Source organism: Pseudoliparis swirei, chromosome 1 (assembly GCF_029220125.1).
Source record: "Pseudoliparis swirei isolate HS2019 ecotype Mariana Trench chromosome 1, NWPU_hadal_v1, whole genome shotgun sequence".
In the NCBI taxonomy this organism is placed as follows: Eukaryota; Metazoa; Chordata; class Actinopteri; order Perciformes; family Liparidae; genus Pseudoliparis; species Pseudoliparis swirei.
In genome coordinates, this window is record NC_079388.1 from 9,751,959 (window position 1) to 9,768,315 (window position 16,357).

Here is a 16,357-nt window from a genome sequence, read left to right on the forward strand (position 1 = left end):
ACCGTCAACTCACCTACGTGCTCAAAGATACGGCCTCTACACACTACAGAAGAAATAGAGAGGAATTTTTACGTCACAACTAAAGAAAACAAACAAGTGCCACATGTACTCCCATCATTGTTCCCAGCCTTGTAAAACCATAACAGGAGTGGATCCACCTTAATTGCGTCAGCTTTTCAGAGTGGTGGATGGTCGTTATCGAAGCTGTTCAGTGTGAATCAGGTCAAGTCCAAGAATGACCCCCAAACCTTCTCAAAGACACCTTCTTTCCTTCTCATTAGGTATGCTTTCTTCTCTTATGAGGACATCTTTAACACTTGTTCCACCCTTTCATTGAAGGTAATGACAGGTTGAAGCCATATCTCCGATGTTCAGTCAGTGTGTTCTGGTATTAAGCAAAGTGTACAATAGCTATTTCCGTGTCATTGAGTCTTGTTAAGCCCTAAATGACAGATCTTTACATGTACAAAAAAAAGTAATTTCCTCACACACCTTAAAAGAACAACCTCCTTTCTCCCATGTGTCCCCCCACAACCCTCCCCCAAACACCTTTCTCCCGATATTCATGAGTTCACCTAAGTACTAACCTACCTTTTGGGGGCCCAGTTGTCATCCCCGAAAAAAACGTCTGACAGGTTAGGCAATCGCTTATTTGGCAGCCTCCCAACTGAGACACACCAGCTACCCTGTTGATACTTAATCTGACTGTTGTGCTCACACAAACACACACACGCACACACACACGCAGACTTCCAGGCAGGTATGCGTATGAACTCACATGCGAACACAGGGCTTACGCAAGCCTCGGCCAGCCATGCCTAGGGTAGTCATAACACACAGACGCTGGCGACGTGCCAATATGTTATAGGTCAAACAATGATTCATAAGCAAAAGTGGATGAGATTAAAAAAAGGATTATATGTATTTGGGTTTGAATAGTGCTGGTGTTTGATGATTTTCACCGGTTGCCGCTAAAGCTGAGGAAATAAGAGCGAGTGGCGTATCCGCTCCCCCTTGCCTGTTCCAGGAAAAGATACTGACCCACTGTTGACATTTGTGTGTTTGAGGAGTTAAATGTTACATTACGCAAAGTTCAGAGAAGAGTAAACGATTAGAGACAGAAAAGGAGAGAAAGGGAGAGGATTTGTTCCCCCCTTTCAAGGAGGGAATTGAAAGCGTTGACGACAATTAGAACATTTAAAGAGAATTGCAGGGAAACCTTGGCATGAGCTTGGGCTGTGTAAAGGTGTTCACATGTGTGTGTGTGTGTGTGTGTGTGTGTGTGTGTGTGAGAGACGAGCAATAGCAATGAAAACAAAAACAACATGGTCATATGAAAAAATGTGATCTTTATTCAACATCTCCACACATATTTCTAATATACATATTTACACCTTTTGTACAAAGAGTATATCTCGTATGTAACCTGTCCGGACTAGCAATAGCCTCGAGGCTGTGTCACAAATACATAATTCACAGTGCAATATGAAGTTTGTGCACCCGTGTCAGTTTACTCTACGTGTCACATGAATGTGTGACTCTGCTTGTACAAACCAGGAACAAAATCCTTAATCTCTGAAAGGAACAATTCAGATTGTCACAAATCCGTTCCCATCTGGTATCTCGAGCAGATGAGAGAAAAGAATGAAAGAACTGCAGCAGACGTTTTATTAGCCCACTTGTTAACCCAAAGGTTTATTAATGCACAGCGCTTCCTCAGATATGCCAGATTTAGTACCGTCTTCAAAATGATTGTGCCAGAATGAAATAGCTGGCTGCAGATCGAGCCTGCAAAGATACACGTCACTGAAGCTCCTCATCCGCCTGTCACAATCCAAGATTATAGATCTTTTAGAACGTGGTGCATCACGTCTCTCACGATGACGACGAGTCTCCTTGGATACAGCTTTCAACGACGGAGAAATAAAATAAAACGGAAGGGAAAAAAGTACCACGAAACATGAAACAGTCAGAACCGATTCTTCCAGCCAAGGTCAGGCCCATTTTCTACAGACACGCTAAAGTGCTGAGTCATCATTAGACGACCGGCATCAAATATAGCCCGCCTGCGACTGATTCAGAGCCACATTTCAGTTTATGAAACACAGTGATACGGGCACAACACTCAGCTTTGTTAAAGCTACAGCTCGACATAATGTTCCAATAGAAATGAATAAAACACGTTCACTTGCTCAACTGAGAAAGTCGTCATTTTTCTGAAGTGGGTTTCTTTCTGACTTGGTAATTCCTTAACTAGATATTTGACACATTTCTTTAAGAAGTAAAAATACAACATTGTTGGATTGAGAGATAAATCATGGCGCTTTAATTCAAGTAGAAGTTCCATTTGGAATTGTCGGTTTATTTTAACTTCTTCCACTGAAATGCAGCATGTATTTGGGCTTGAGATCAACCATCTCAGGTGCTGACAACCCATGTGACAAAGTCTGACTTTATTTTAAGAAGCATTAGTGTTAGGTTTTGCTGTGGTTGACTGCACATGCAGGGTTTCAGAAGAGCCGGACGGATTGATCACAGTCATATTTATCAACACTTCCTGTTCTGATGCAACCTTTTCAGATGATATATTCAGATATGAGCATGTTTTTGAATAGGTACAGGATTTAGTTTTAAAATGTCTTCCTTCCTCTGTTAGTCATTTACAAGCACTTGTGCTAGTCCAGTCCACTGCTTATTATTGTGTGTGTGTGTGTGTGTGTGTGTCTTTTCAGTGAGTTTTACGCTCATAGCATCCTGCCGGTCTCAACCTTCTGTGGATGGTGTGAGATTTGTAAAAGCTCTCTACTTGCTGAGACGTGGCCAGATTGGCAGTCAGACACCTCCGTCGCGTCCCCTCTGAGTGTGACACATCAGTCCTCTGCTAAGCGTCGTTCTCACTCTATGACACTGCCTGCTGCGAGACGTCAAGCTTGTGCTAGGCCTTCCTCGAGCCGGGCAGTGAGTCAGCCGGCGGAGCCTGCAGCCCGGTCAGAGACTAGAGTGAGAGCAACAACGTCACGTCTCCTCGCCTCCCAATCAGGATTCTTTTAATGCTTCCTGAAGCCTTCTGAGTCCAGGCTGAGAGCAAGCATCGGTGACTGTTGTCTGCCACGGGTTATTTCTCTGTGATACACTCATAGTATCCTGCAGAGCTCTTTTTGTTAACATAATCTGGCAAATTCAAGTCCTTGTTATTTCTTTTAGCACCAAATCATTCTGAAAAACATACATAAAGAAACACAAAGAATGATCATTGTGAACAATGCCCTTAGCAAGTAACACACATACAACAACAACATACAGTACAGTGAGCTCTTGTAGAAAGCTTGAGGGTGCATGTGCACTCAGTTCTACACAAATGGGTTTCTAAAAAGTGCCATTGTAAAAACACAACAATGGAATCCCTCATAGCGATTCCTGTTTTGGTCCCTCAGCCAGTCTCAGCTGAATCGAGTACGTCAGCAGAACAGATCATCCTCCTCTTCCACTTTAAAGGTTGGTACCATCTGTTCTGCCGAGCTCACTTCCTGATCACCCAGTGCCACTTCCTGAGACGACGGTGGCTGGTGGAACCATGGGTGAGCGAGCAGCTCATTGGCCGTGAGTCTCTCCCAGGGTTCCTTCCTCAGCAGGCTCTGGAGCAGACACTTGGCCCTGGGCGACAAGCCCTCTGGCAAACAGCACTGGCCTCTGCGGATTTTGGAAAATAGCGTGGCCGGGTCCGGGTCGTGGAACGGGTAGCGGCCAACCAGCATGGTGTACAGCATGACCCCCAGGCTCCACATGTCGGCCATCTTGCCAGAGTAAGGCGCGGAGCCGCTGAGGATCTCTGGGCTGACGTAGGCGGGGCAGCCGTGAGTGTCTGACATGGAGTCGTCGCTTGGGTCTTCTAGGATGCGACAGTCCTCCAGGCTTTCTAGTCTCACATGTGTCCTGTGAAGAAAACATCAAAATAAGGTCAGCAAATTTCAAAAGACCTTTGAAAAGCTGTGACAAATAAAATATGTTTCATGTAGTACGTTCCTTTCCGTGAGCCACATGTTACATTGGAGAATGCCCTTTCTACACGAAGACCAGCTACTGGTGAGAGATTTAGTCGCACTGCAATTTGGCAGTGACATCATCGGTTATCTTTTACACGTTGTCGTGAAACCAAAGGACCTCCGTCTAAATCTGCACGCCACAAGCAGAATATTGTTGCAGAATATGGTGTTGTTGGAAAAGATGTCCTCGGAGTTCCCCATGTTTAACTATATTTTAATCAGAAGTCATTCCTTGATCTAGTACAACACTGGTGGTGTGTAGTGTTTGTGTGAGTCTATTTCTAACGGTGGCTTTGTTTACCACTGTCAAACATTTCAGTGATCTATTAAATTTAAGTCACTAATTGCATCACAGGAAAAACAAACATCCTTCCTTGAGCTTGAAGCTACATGGAAGATGGACAGATGGACACACACACACACACACACACACACACACACACACACCAGTGAACTCCCTAAGACCTAAGTGCACAGCAGTAAGTCCAGCCTGAGAATCAGAGCTGTCGAAGCACATTTCCAATGACTTCCTGGCACACATGGTCACATGCAGACTCACACACATAAATATACAAGTCCTTCTCCTCCCCAACTCACAATGCTATATTTAGCCATGTTAAAGACAGGACATGCAGTTAGTCCGGCACTTGTGAAATTGTATTTGTAGAATAGGACATTTACGTCTGAAGCTCACTTTAAAAAATGATTAATAGGAATGGGAAAATTAATGATTCATTTTCAACAGCGACAGTCGTGCCAAGATTTTATTAAAAATTAATAGTGTGCCTCTTAAGATTTTCTCCCAAGAATAACACAGTGATTGAGGCTTTATCAAGTAGTATGCTGCTTTATCTCACAATCAGAGGGTCGACTGACTCTGGGAGACACTTCAGTTGTCAGACGGAGTGGCTGGAGAGAGAAATAATCAGCCAGAGAGGGGATGAAAAGATTGACAGCCAGAAGGACCAAGATAGAAAGCAAATGATATTTAAACACCAAGATAGTGGAGGAGATAAGTCAGGGGTGGAAAGCGAGCGATGGAGACAGAAAAGGAAACAGAACAGAGAGAGTTAGACGGGTGGAGAGAATGACTCATCCTTCTGTTGAGAGTACATTTTTATTTTTATTCTCTCTCTCTCTCTCTCTCTCTCCGCGGCTATCTGCACCTGGGTCCCACACTCGCGGCGCCAGCCATCCCATAATTACCCTCAAATGGCTGTTGCCACATCAGTGACGCACAGGAAGGCCGGCCCAGCAGTGAAGCTCTGCATGCTTCACAGTGCTAGTCACTTTCCCTAAACTGGCTTCTCCAAATGCACTGTGTGTGTGTGTGTGTGTGTGCGTGTACGCGTGCTTGGAGATAGCATCTGTCAAATAGTTGTGATTTTCTGTCTCTGGCTCAGGTGCTGCATTGTTGGCAGGGACATTGCATCATAGCGTGATTGTCGGGGTTTGAAAGATGCCTGATTTCGGATTGATGGGGTCACGCAGAATTGCAACATTTCAAGAAGACATATTGATGCACGTCAAACATCTGCCTGTGATTGGATAGAGAGGAAGCCACCTCAGTGTGAACAAAAGCTAAATTCCACACTACCGGCAAAATCCAATGCTTTTGTCCTCATAGTCACATCACGTTAAATCATCTGTCGCGGCACTGCAGTGTGTCGCCTGCCAAAGTGTAACGAGTAGTTACAAACAATGTCATCCCACAACGTCATAATGCTGTAGCTCTACGGACTAAATACAAAATTACGGGCAAAAGCCATTGAGCTGACGCTGAATGTTCAATTAGCTCTCATACAACAGATATGAATGTATGGACACACACACACACACACACGCACACACATGCACAAGGAAAGAAAATGAGCTATCCAGCCCCCCTCCTCGTCTTCCTTTCTGCACATATACTCTGTGACTCATCTCTCTGCAGCCGTATAGCTATCAGAGAGACGCAACCAACTTCAACTTCTCTCACTGGCTGTCTGCTTTCATTCATCCAGTGTGACCCTGCAAACCCAGAGGTCATGGATGGAGAATGTTACTGTTGAGAAGTCTCCATGATAAAGGACCTTTGGAAAGCCAAAGGGGGTGTGTGTATGTGTGTGTGTGTGGGGGGGGGGGGGGTTGTGCTACATCAACAGGCGCTTACAGGAAAGAGTGTGACGGGAGGGCAAAGAGGCGACAAATAGTTTTGTAGGCAGGCGTTTTGTGTGTCTTCCTGAATGTGTAGCGCTCAGAGATGCAGACACGAGTGTGTGGGAGACATTTTTGAAGCAAAGAGCTTTGACCTACTCAATCATGCAGGGATGAACGTTTATTTGAATGAATCCTTGTTGGAAGCATTTGTTGTTCTGCAGAATCGCTCTGATGTAAAGTATGAATAAATAATGAGGAAGAGATATATTCCAAGCCATAGAATGGAGAAGGGAATGATTGTCTCATTCACCCGCCTCGTCTCGCAGCTCTGCCAAACTACCACCTACTACATTCACACATGCGTGCGCGCACACATGCAAAACAAACACGCACACAAAGAGACACGTCGGGAGACAGACAAAGAGGGCGAGAATCTGGGAAGCTATGCAGTCTGCCTCCACAAGGACAGAACCTCCAACTCTATCTGTGCCCACATTGATATCGGCACACATGGCCTGTGTGTATCAGCTGCTGCTGCGTTGGCTCTGTGTCTTCACTGGCTCGTCCCACTGCACTGCATGTATTTAGGTCTGACAGCATCATAACAAAGTTACCTGTTATTGGAGCTGAATGAAACTGAGACGAATGAGCGTGACGCGGAGCAGGTGCACGGTTACGATGCGAGAAAGTGCTCACATGTCATCTGACACTGGGGACCAGTATTTGAAGTGTCGTTGAAAGTACTGCAAGGGATGTGCTGCTCACCTTTTCTCATCTGCGAAGACAAACTTTCGCAGTTTGAGGTCACCCAGCACGATGCCCGCCTGGTGGCAGTGTGCCACCGCCAGAGCCGCCTGATGGAAGAGCCTGCAGGCGTGGTCCTCGTCCAGCCTGCGACAGCTCTTCACCAGCGTGTGCATGTCCCCAAAGTCCTTGTCCAGGAACACGTAGGCTTTACGCTCGCCAAGGATGATGTCCCTGACTCCGGCCACATTCTTGTGGGCCGGTAGGATCCCGTAGGCTCTGATCTTTTCCTGGTACACTCCCATATCAAAGACCTGAGAGAGGAGAGCAGAGCACAGCAGGATGGAAATTAGGAAGATTCGGAGGCAGGGAGGGAGGGAGTGAGGGAGGGAGGGAGGGAGAGGAGGAGGAGGTGGCAATGGGTCAGTGCTCATAATGATCATCTGAGGAAACAAGCATGCAAATTTGGCAACGAATTAAATAACAAACAAAGCCATGGGATATGCTTTGATTCCAGCTGCTTTTGCAAAAGCATGACAAACGAATGAGAAAAGCATGACACGATTAACTTTAGTCATCAACAAAGCCAAACGCCTGCAGGTCTATCGTGCAACATAAAACGCATAGATCTGGAGCAGCGGAGGGATACTGTCATTATCATGAGTGTTTGCCTCACATGTTTGCGTGTTGTGTGCGTGTGTGTGTCACGGCCTGGCGTAATGCAGTGACGTGTATGCAAATGAGCCGAGTTGACAGACACCGTGTGAAGCCACATTGCCCAGGATAGGTGGATGTCGATAGGTAGGCTGTATTTCCACCACACAGCTGAGGCCATGGGGCTGACTGGTCCTTCGTGTCTTTGTCAACACAGTTGAAATAATGTAATGTAGTTCAGGATTTAAAAATCACTCCTGCCATTACGCAAAGGTGTGACACACACACATTTCACGTGAGAATGACATTTTCCGAACAAGTCGGCTGAAGCCCGATGACATGTCAGACAGCTCTATTGAGCAACGCCAAGTCTTCAAACGCCATTCATTACAAGAATATTACACAACGACGGGATTGCGCATACCTTGCACAGCTGCTCGTCGCCGGTGTCGCTGTTCATCGCGCTGTGCACGCTCTCTCGGTCCGTTAGAGGTAGAAGCAGAAATGGTCCTATCCTGGACGGCCCCTGGTGGGTCGCCGGGATACCGTTGGAGACGAGGCTGACCGGGGAACCGGGAGAGGTGCCGAGGAGTCCCTGTGTGTCCCCCGCCTCGGCGCTCAGCCTGGCGCATTTGGTCGGTGGCTGATCGTCTGAGTCCAGCCGCTTGTGCGCGACTCTCCCGGTGCGGATGCAGGGTGCCGGGCTGCTCCACTGCAAGTTCATCCTGATAGACTGACTCACCGTCAAAGCGAAAAACGAGACACCGACTGGTTTGGTATGTGTCCTTAAAATAAACTACAAACGCTGCGCTCCATGTCCCCGTGTGAGATTCATTCTCGTTGAGCTATAAATGAAATTCCGCGGATTCAGGAATAATCCGACCCACGTACTTTTAGGAGAGCGAATGGTGAGAAAATCCCGATCCCTCAGATTCCAGACAGAGAGAGAGAGAGAAAAAGAGAGAAAGAGAGAGAGAGAGGAAGAGAGAAAGAATGAGAGACAGAGATGGAAAGAGAGACCGCCTCGCACTCAGAGAGAGGCAGAGAGCGAGTGAGCTCCGGTGATGTTGAGCTCAGAGCTCAAACACTCCGCCCGACCAGTCCAGCCTCCTGGTGACACAACCATTGAGCAATCCTGTAGCGGCACCAGCTCGAGCTCAGCTCTGATGAAACAGCCGGCTGTATTAACTTTCACAGAAGACTGCGTGACCATATGACGCAAGCATCGTGCTATTTTTTTGCCCTCCGTTTGTTTGTTAAGGTGTCAACATTCTCTGAATGACTGCTCTGAGATTTTGCTGATATTGAGGGTAAAAAAAAAAACCCATGTGAGAGGAATGAAGAAATCATCTGCTACTTATCATGACTGTCTGATCAAGCATGCTCACATGGTTTAGACAATAATTAACAATCCTTAAAGATCTTTCTCTGACTCAGTTGTTCCTTAATGTTCAGCCATTTTATTGCAACAATCTCTCCCCAGACCTCCTGTATGGCACCTGAGCTGTTTGCTCTCCAAATGTTGGGCCTCAAGTGTGAACTGGCCCACACAAAGCTCCAGTGTATGAGCCTTAACTCGAGCTTTAACATCACCATGATATGTTCCCATGCTGGGCTTGTTTGTTATGTGGATATGACTCACCCTTATAAAGCCTTGGTGTTGCATGGGCTATAAGCATTCACATAAAATATGCCAGCGCGGCTCCGTAAACAACATCTTAGCAGCTGGGCTCCCAGAGACACATAGTTAGAACTACTGTATTTGTATATACACAAATGAGCAATCAGTGTGAAAATGATGCAGTGTTCTCACAAACAGGATGATCAGTATGTTATCTATATGTAAGAACCAGACTTTGAAGGGTGATTAAAAAAGATTCATGACCATGTGCGTGTTGCACAAGACTTCTCTTTTTCCACTGCTTTAAGTTACACAGGCCTAGTGGCTGCAGTAGAAGCTCACTGAGCACTCACTAAAACACAGAGCGCCAGCTGGCCTGTGTGTGTGTGTGTGTGTGTGTGTGTGTGTGAGAGCACTATCACCTCTATTTTGCACAACCCCTCCTGCCAAACAGAAGCGTGCCGTTCCAAACCATTTATTTCCACATTTACAAACACAGTTCCTTCCACAAGAGGTCACACACTTAACCAGGTCACAAGGGCTCGCCTCAGCTTAACTCAAAAAGGTCACGTGAACCTGTCTCTGCAGGCCGTCTAAACACGTATGAGCTGCAGATTCCATAGGAATGATGGCTGTTATTTTTAGGCCTCGCATTCTTTCTTTGTGCAGTGGTCGTACCATGAATAAGATGACTCACCAACTGATTGATGTGTGCGTGTGTCTCCGTGAGCAAGTGTGTTTGTCATGCTGTTGAGCAGGCACAGGAACAGGTTCCCTTCTCTCGCTTGCTGCGGTCTTTTTCAGAAGTTCAAAGAGCAGGATGAACAGTCATTGTGGGAATGGGCGGCGGTGCCGTGGAAGGCCCAACGCTTTATTGTTATCTGACAATAGTGGTGTGTCAGTGCATCAACGTGATGATGCACGTGACTTGCTTGTATACGTGTGACACAGTGTTTAGGTATACACTGGAAAAAAACAGACTTTTTTTGTATTGGCTGTGATAAACACAGAGTGTGTGTGTTTGCGTGCGTGTGATAAGGCGATTTGTTCCAACGTAATGGAGTTTATGTTGGAGTCATTACACAAGGTCACACCATGCCACATGCGTAAGCTGTATATTACCCCTATGCAAGATAGTTTATGTTGCTGGACTGCAGGTATCGGGTTGGGCAGTGTGTACTAGTGTGTGTGTGTGTGTACTGCTGCTGTGTAGGAGTATAGCCGTGTTCTCGTGCTGGTGAGCTGCAAGAGAAAAACGGTATTCAGGGCATGCTCTCCCTTGTTATAATTAGCGGTGTCACTCGCCACCAGCAGCGGTAAAGAGACGCTGGAATTGATCTGCTCTGAGAATAGTTCAATCGGATCTGGCAGACAGCCAGACATCGCTGTGAATTATTCCTCATCTGAGCTGCTCTGAGCACAGCTGTAGATGTGAGACTCAAGTCAAATGTACAGGTAGCCGTTTCTATTGCGACTTGCAACTTCAATGCCTGAAAGTACAACTTTTGATCAGTTTTTAATTAATAACACCAGAGAAATCACCTTTACATGATGATCAGCTTAGTGCTTTGCTCACAATCAGTTTTCTCTGCTGTGAATATAAACCTTTTCTCACAGCCGACGTCATTAAAGTATATGTGTGCACATTCTGGCAATGGAAGTGGCCTTTTGTCTTAAACGTTGATATAAAACTGTGAACAGCATTACAGTGACTGGTTGTTGCATAATCGATTATGATTATGAGAATCATTGTTTCAACAGTGGACTCAAGTTTGACAGAATCCCAACAGGATCACAACTGTTTTAGTGCCACATGGTGTTTCAGTTAAATGAGTGACTGTGTTGATAAGTGACTTTGAGCTAATGTGTCCATGGTTGCTTGTATTAACTTACGTAAATGGTTGGGACACTCTCATGAATATGTATTGAACAATGTATTAATGGTTTTAACAAGACCCCGACATGATATTTTGTTGCTTTCAACAGCTGCCGCCACTTTGAGCAACCGTGGATACATTCGGCTGAGAGTCACCAGTTACCGCGGTTTCTTCCGAAGCTGAAACGCCGGCGGCGTCTATGGCTGCAAGCTATTAATTCGGTTGACTACTGGACTGATAAAATAATGCTCATGTTTGTAGCATCCTTTTTAAAAGTCAGTGAACTCTGAGTCCTTGTCCTGGTGATGTTCTGTACATGACCACATATATTATTCTTGTTAGCATAGTGAACTATTTACCGTTGTAACATTACATGCTGCTTCCTCCATCAGATGCAGGCACTTGGTCAGTGAATCTTTGTCCACTTGCTATTGTGTTACCCATTAACTAATAGTACACGGATATGGAAAGTCGAGTAGTAGTTGATGCCCTCGCACAGCTTGACAAGCTATTTAATTTCTCTGTTCTTCTGTTGCCAAACTGCATGTGGGCACTAATGCACCTCATCACTGTTTACAAACAAAAATATTTTATTGGATAAGGTGATGGATGCCTTTGGATGAACATTTCCACAAAAATAAGCTGGTTTGATGACACTTCTGTTTTTTCCCCCCACATACACTGAGAAATCGGAGCTGTCAAAAACTAAAAATATCGCCGATTCAATGATTGTTTTTGTCTTGGTGGCTCAGGATTACGGGCTGAACCATATGACATGAACACAGCATGGCAGTGTAACAGTGACCCAGCTTGCACAATACCAGGACACTAAAACAGCTAAATGTTTCACTACTGTGAAGCTTACAATGCTATGCTGTTGGGTTATGCTAACCAGTGTTAACTAAATATTCATCCATAGCTGTTGTTTGCAATGCACATTTGTTAAGACATTCTTAACAAATAATTACCCTGAAGATATGTGCTGGAAGATGGTCACATTGCATCCCAGATGTTTTCATCTCTGCACAGACACACGATCAGTATATCTGTAGCTGGCATGCAGAACTATTACAAATATGGTCATTATTGTTATTACAGCAGAACTTTAAACCCATATCTGAGCATCTGAAAAAAGGCACTTCATGAAAGAAGGAAGTAATGAAACTGTATGCAACATTAGTCTTTTCACAAACCATCTTCCTCTATTGCTATTATGCTGCTACTTTTTCCTTTATGAATTTTTGTTACGACCTCAGACACTTAGGAAGTAGGACACAACCACCACGACCGAGACAGAGAGAGAAATTATTTGTAAGTACTTTTTTTTTCGTTCGGCGAACAAAAAGAAAACAAAGTGTGAGCGTGAGGATCAAAAGGCACAAAAGATAACATAAAGCGAACATAAATGACATGAAACCTCTAGCATATCTGACGGTGGACAACAGTACTCTCTAGGGCCAACCCAGGCTGATTGTAAAAGTCGTGGATAAGAGTCTTCATTTATAAATGAGCAGCTATGACCGTGACCCTTCCAGTCTACCAGGAATTGCTGCCCCTCCTATTAAAGAACTGGGGCGGTGAGGGGCTTTGAGGCGGAACAAGTGTGCTCTCACACACGGCTCTCTTACTAAACGAAAAACTGGGTGCACTCTCAAGGTGGGAGGAGCAAGCGCATCGACGCCGGTTGGGAGGGAGCGACCCTGCGATGAACGTCCGACAGCCCTGCGACAACGTCTGATCATGGCATGTGCCCGGGGAACCCCTCCTCTTCCTCGTTAGGGTAGGAAAAGTGTCTGGTTCGGGACGACACAACGCGTTAGCGTTCTCTCTAGTTTCAGACAGACAGCCGACTGTCCAGCTGACGGTGGCACCTATGAGCAGACAAAACGCAGAGGGAAGCTTGGTATGGGATGAAGTGAACCAAGGACGATGGGGAATCGGGGCTTCTTATTACACGCACACACCGGAAAGCGCTACATACCCGCCCACATTTTTTTTTGGGATGGCCCACAAGCGTTGTTTTATCCTGAACATTGTTCTTGCTACCCCGGATGGCGAGCACAAGATGAGTGCCCAGTGGAAAAGGCTCATCACCCGTTAAGTGGAAGGATGGTCTTGGGCTCTACCCAAGTGGTTCGGGATCGAAGAGAAGAGACCTGGCCTGACGGGAGTTGAGACGCTTAGCCTTTCTATATACAGCTAACAATTCCTTGTTTCCACGCATAATTCGCCGCTGCCGTTGTCAACTTCCGCGGTCACCTCGACCATAAACTGGCGCTGGGGATCTGAACTGCTGAACCTTTTCCTGGAGTCTGGTGTGGGCTGATACTGGGCTGCACTTTTTTAGAGGATCCATTTCTCATTCACAAAAGCTTGAAAACAGCCGTGCATTGCACAGTCCAAAAGGCATTACCACAGTACTAGTGACCATTCTGAGTGTTGAAGAATATCTTGGCCGTTTGAAGTCAGTTAAAGCAGATGACATGAGTTAGTGGACTGTAGTCTATGCAGGTCTCAGAGACCGTCTCTTTTTCCACAAAGAATCCCGCTCGGCTGGAGACGATGAAGGGACGGATAATGCATTAACAGGTTGCGAAAGTTTACACTGCCCCTACAATCCCCCATTAAATAATCGGGTACTGATCAGTGCAATGGGTAATCAGAACAAACAAGCCCTAAGGCAACCTGAGTAACAGGTCGAGGAGGAAGTTGACTGGTGAGCACGATCTTTCCCGGGCACGAGCGAGTTGATGACCCGCTGGCCGTAGAAACAGCAACCTCCCGTGAGACGGCTCTCCTCCAGAGAAAGCCTGGTTCTTCGCTGGCGGCGCCGAATTCTCGAGCGGATTCGCTGGGAATAACATCTCGGTGCGTCGGACGCCCTCTCTCTCCGAAGCGGTTATCGATCCTCCCGGGTGTTCAGTGGAGCCAGCTGGTCCTTTATCGGTTCGAAAGTCCTGTCATAAAGCGCGCCACTAAGAGCCGGAACATTCCATCCGCTGTCCGCTGCTGCTGTAAAAGAAGAGCCAGCCGTAATGGGGAGAACAGCTCGACTTGGTCGTCAGCTAAAATTATTCATTTGGGCAACCAGTTGTTGCATCCTGAACCCGCCTGGCGTCCTCTCAGCTCTTGTATTTCCAAAATCACACGCCCTGTACCGACAGAGCGCGGCGTGCGTTCTGGGTTGGAGTGGAGATAAAGTATTTGTAAGTACTTTATTTTTCGGTTCGGCAGTGAACAAAATGAGCGCGCTCACGAGGTGGGATCAAAACAAACAATCAGGAAGCCTAATTTTGTAAAGCAGAACTTGTTTTCTGTAAATATCTGGTTGTCTGCCATAACCATTGTGTCTTTGGACAGCTGACAATTTATGAATGTAGGATTATGGTGTGGGAGATAGAAGTGGGCCACTGGATATTCAACGGTATGCTTGCAATAAAAATAATTGAAATTCCATGAATTATGCCTTTAGAACAACATCAATACTCATCTGGTCTACTGTGTATCTTAACATATCAGCTCCTCATCTAAAATTAGTCATCGGCCCACTAGAACAATCTCTACTGAATATGATGTGTATTTTCACAACCTTGGCTGACCTCAAAGACAATCAATCAAACCAGGAGCTGCGATGGGGGATTGTTTCATGAGGATGGCTGTAGTCTGGCCAAAAATGCCTTCCTTTCCTAATCATCCCAATCTGTCAATCACTATTTCTTTGATCTGTAGGCTGAGTCAGGTGGGATGGAGGAGGGGGGCGGGGGGAGATTTGTGCATTTCAAAATCCAGTTTAAGACAAGCGTTACATTTTCCTAATATACCTGTAACACCTACACATTGTTCCCCATTGATCGAAAACATTTGTTCTCACTAGTTTGAAAACACTCAGCACAGAGACTTTCTTAAAGGTCTTTTGAGAAGTTGTAACATTTTAGCTGTGAAGAAAATTCTTAGTTTTGTTTTGATTAATGTGGAATGTGGTGACACACATATAGCAATGCATTTATATTGGATGGATAAAAATACAGTGGAATACATTTCTCAAATGTGAAACAGGTATGTTGAGTCATGTTGACAACGCCAATGTTGTCAAACTTAATATTTTCTGAATTAAATATATTTATGATCACATTACCTAGTGTGTTGATGTTGAGGTAAAACTTTCCCTATGCAACATTAAATACTGCCTCGTCTTCAATGTAGTTTTAGGTAAGTCAGGTGTTTATCCGCCACCAGCCTCCAGAGCAGCTGCCCAGCCCCTTGGCAAAGATTCAAGGACATTCCTGCATTTAGTGTTTCCATTCGTGCTGTCTAATATATGGGTCTACACCTATATCTATAGGTGTTTATTCATTAAACCATAGAAAGCTCTGTATGGAGGCATCTTCATTCCTTATGTTTGTCCACTTATTACATTTCATTCTCTATCTTGTCAACCTTATTGTAAAACCTTTCATGCCCTGTAAACAAAATGATAATGACACAACCAGTGATGTAACCTCTAATAATACCACAAAAGCATGATTTAATTGAAATTCTAAGTTTGACCAATTAATTGATTTTATTGTATGATTGAAATTATTCTGTACTGTAACTTTGCAATGTAGTATTTACAACCATCAGTCATAAAAACACAATGAATTATTTCCATCGTGGCATTCTGATACGTAGACAATCCATTGGGAAAGGTCAACCCCGTCAAGCCTTCATAAGCAGAATTTCACTTAAAAAGATCAGCTTACTTCCCTTCATGTCCCAAGAACATCGTTTCACAACTCTGTGCCTTTATCGGTCACTCTTCAACACATGATTTCACTGAAATAGTTGGCCTTACCCTCAGAGCTCCACTCCGGGATGACTCAAGGGGTTTCCTGTTGCTAATGGGAAGCGGATAGAAATTGTGTATGCATGCGTGTGTATGCATTCGTCTGTATGCATGCGTGTGTATGCGTGTGTGTGTGTGTGTATGTGGCCAACACACGCGTCACCAGCTCATCACTGAGGTTACACAAGCTGTCTCCGCTCTGCCTGGTCTGGCCCATGATGTCACCCTCAGTGGAATGAGAAAACACCGATTGAGAACGGGAAACAAGAAGTGAGTTTATTGCTGCCCTGGGAATCTTTTACAAACTATTTCTGGTGACCATTCACTTTTGTGGGAGAGCAGGGTGGTAGATGAGGAACATTTTGGATCAAAGTGTGATTGACAAGGCAAGTTGCTGTCAAGCTTTTGCTATCTACCTGCACAATTTTACATAGTGGCCAAACTGTGGAAT

At 45.3% G+C, this 16,357-nt stretch overlaps 1 protein-coding gene across 1 annotated transcript; it reads right to left on the reverse strand.

The window, feature by feature from the left end:
* Window positions 1–1,329: 1,329 nt before the first annotated feature.
* trib1 (tribbles pseudokinase 1) lies at window positions 1,330–9,942 on the reverse strand. The gene is made up of 3 exons (XM_056419173.1): window positions 8,008–9,942; window positions 6,951–7,243; window positions 1,330–3,933 (listed from the first exon to the last, which is right to left on the reverse strand). The coding sequence occupies exons 1-3, from the start codon at window positions 8,305–8,307 to the stop codon at window positions 3,459–3,461; spliced, it is 1,068 nt and encodes a 355-aa protein (XP_056275148.1). The 5' UTR covers window positions 8,308–9,942; the 3' UTR covers window positions 1,330–3,458.
* Window positions 9,943–16,357: the final 6,415 nt, after the last annotated feature.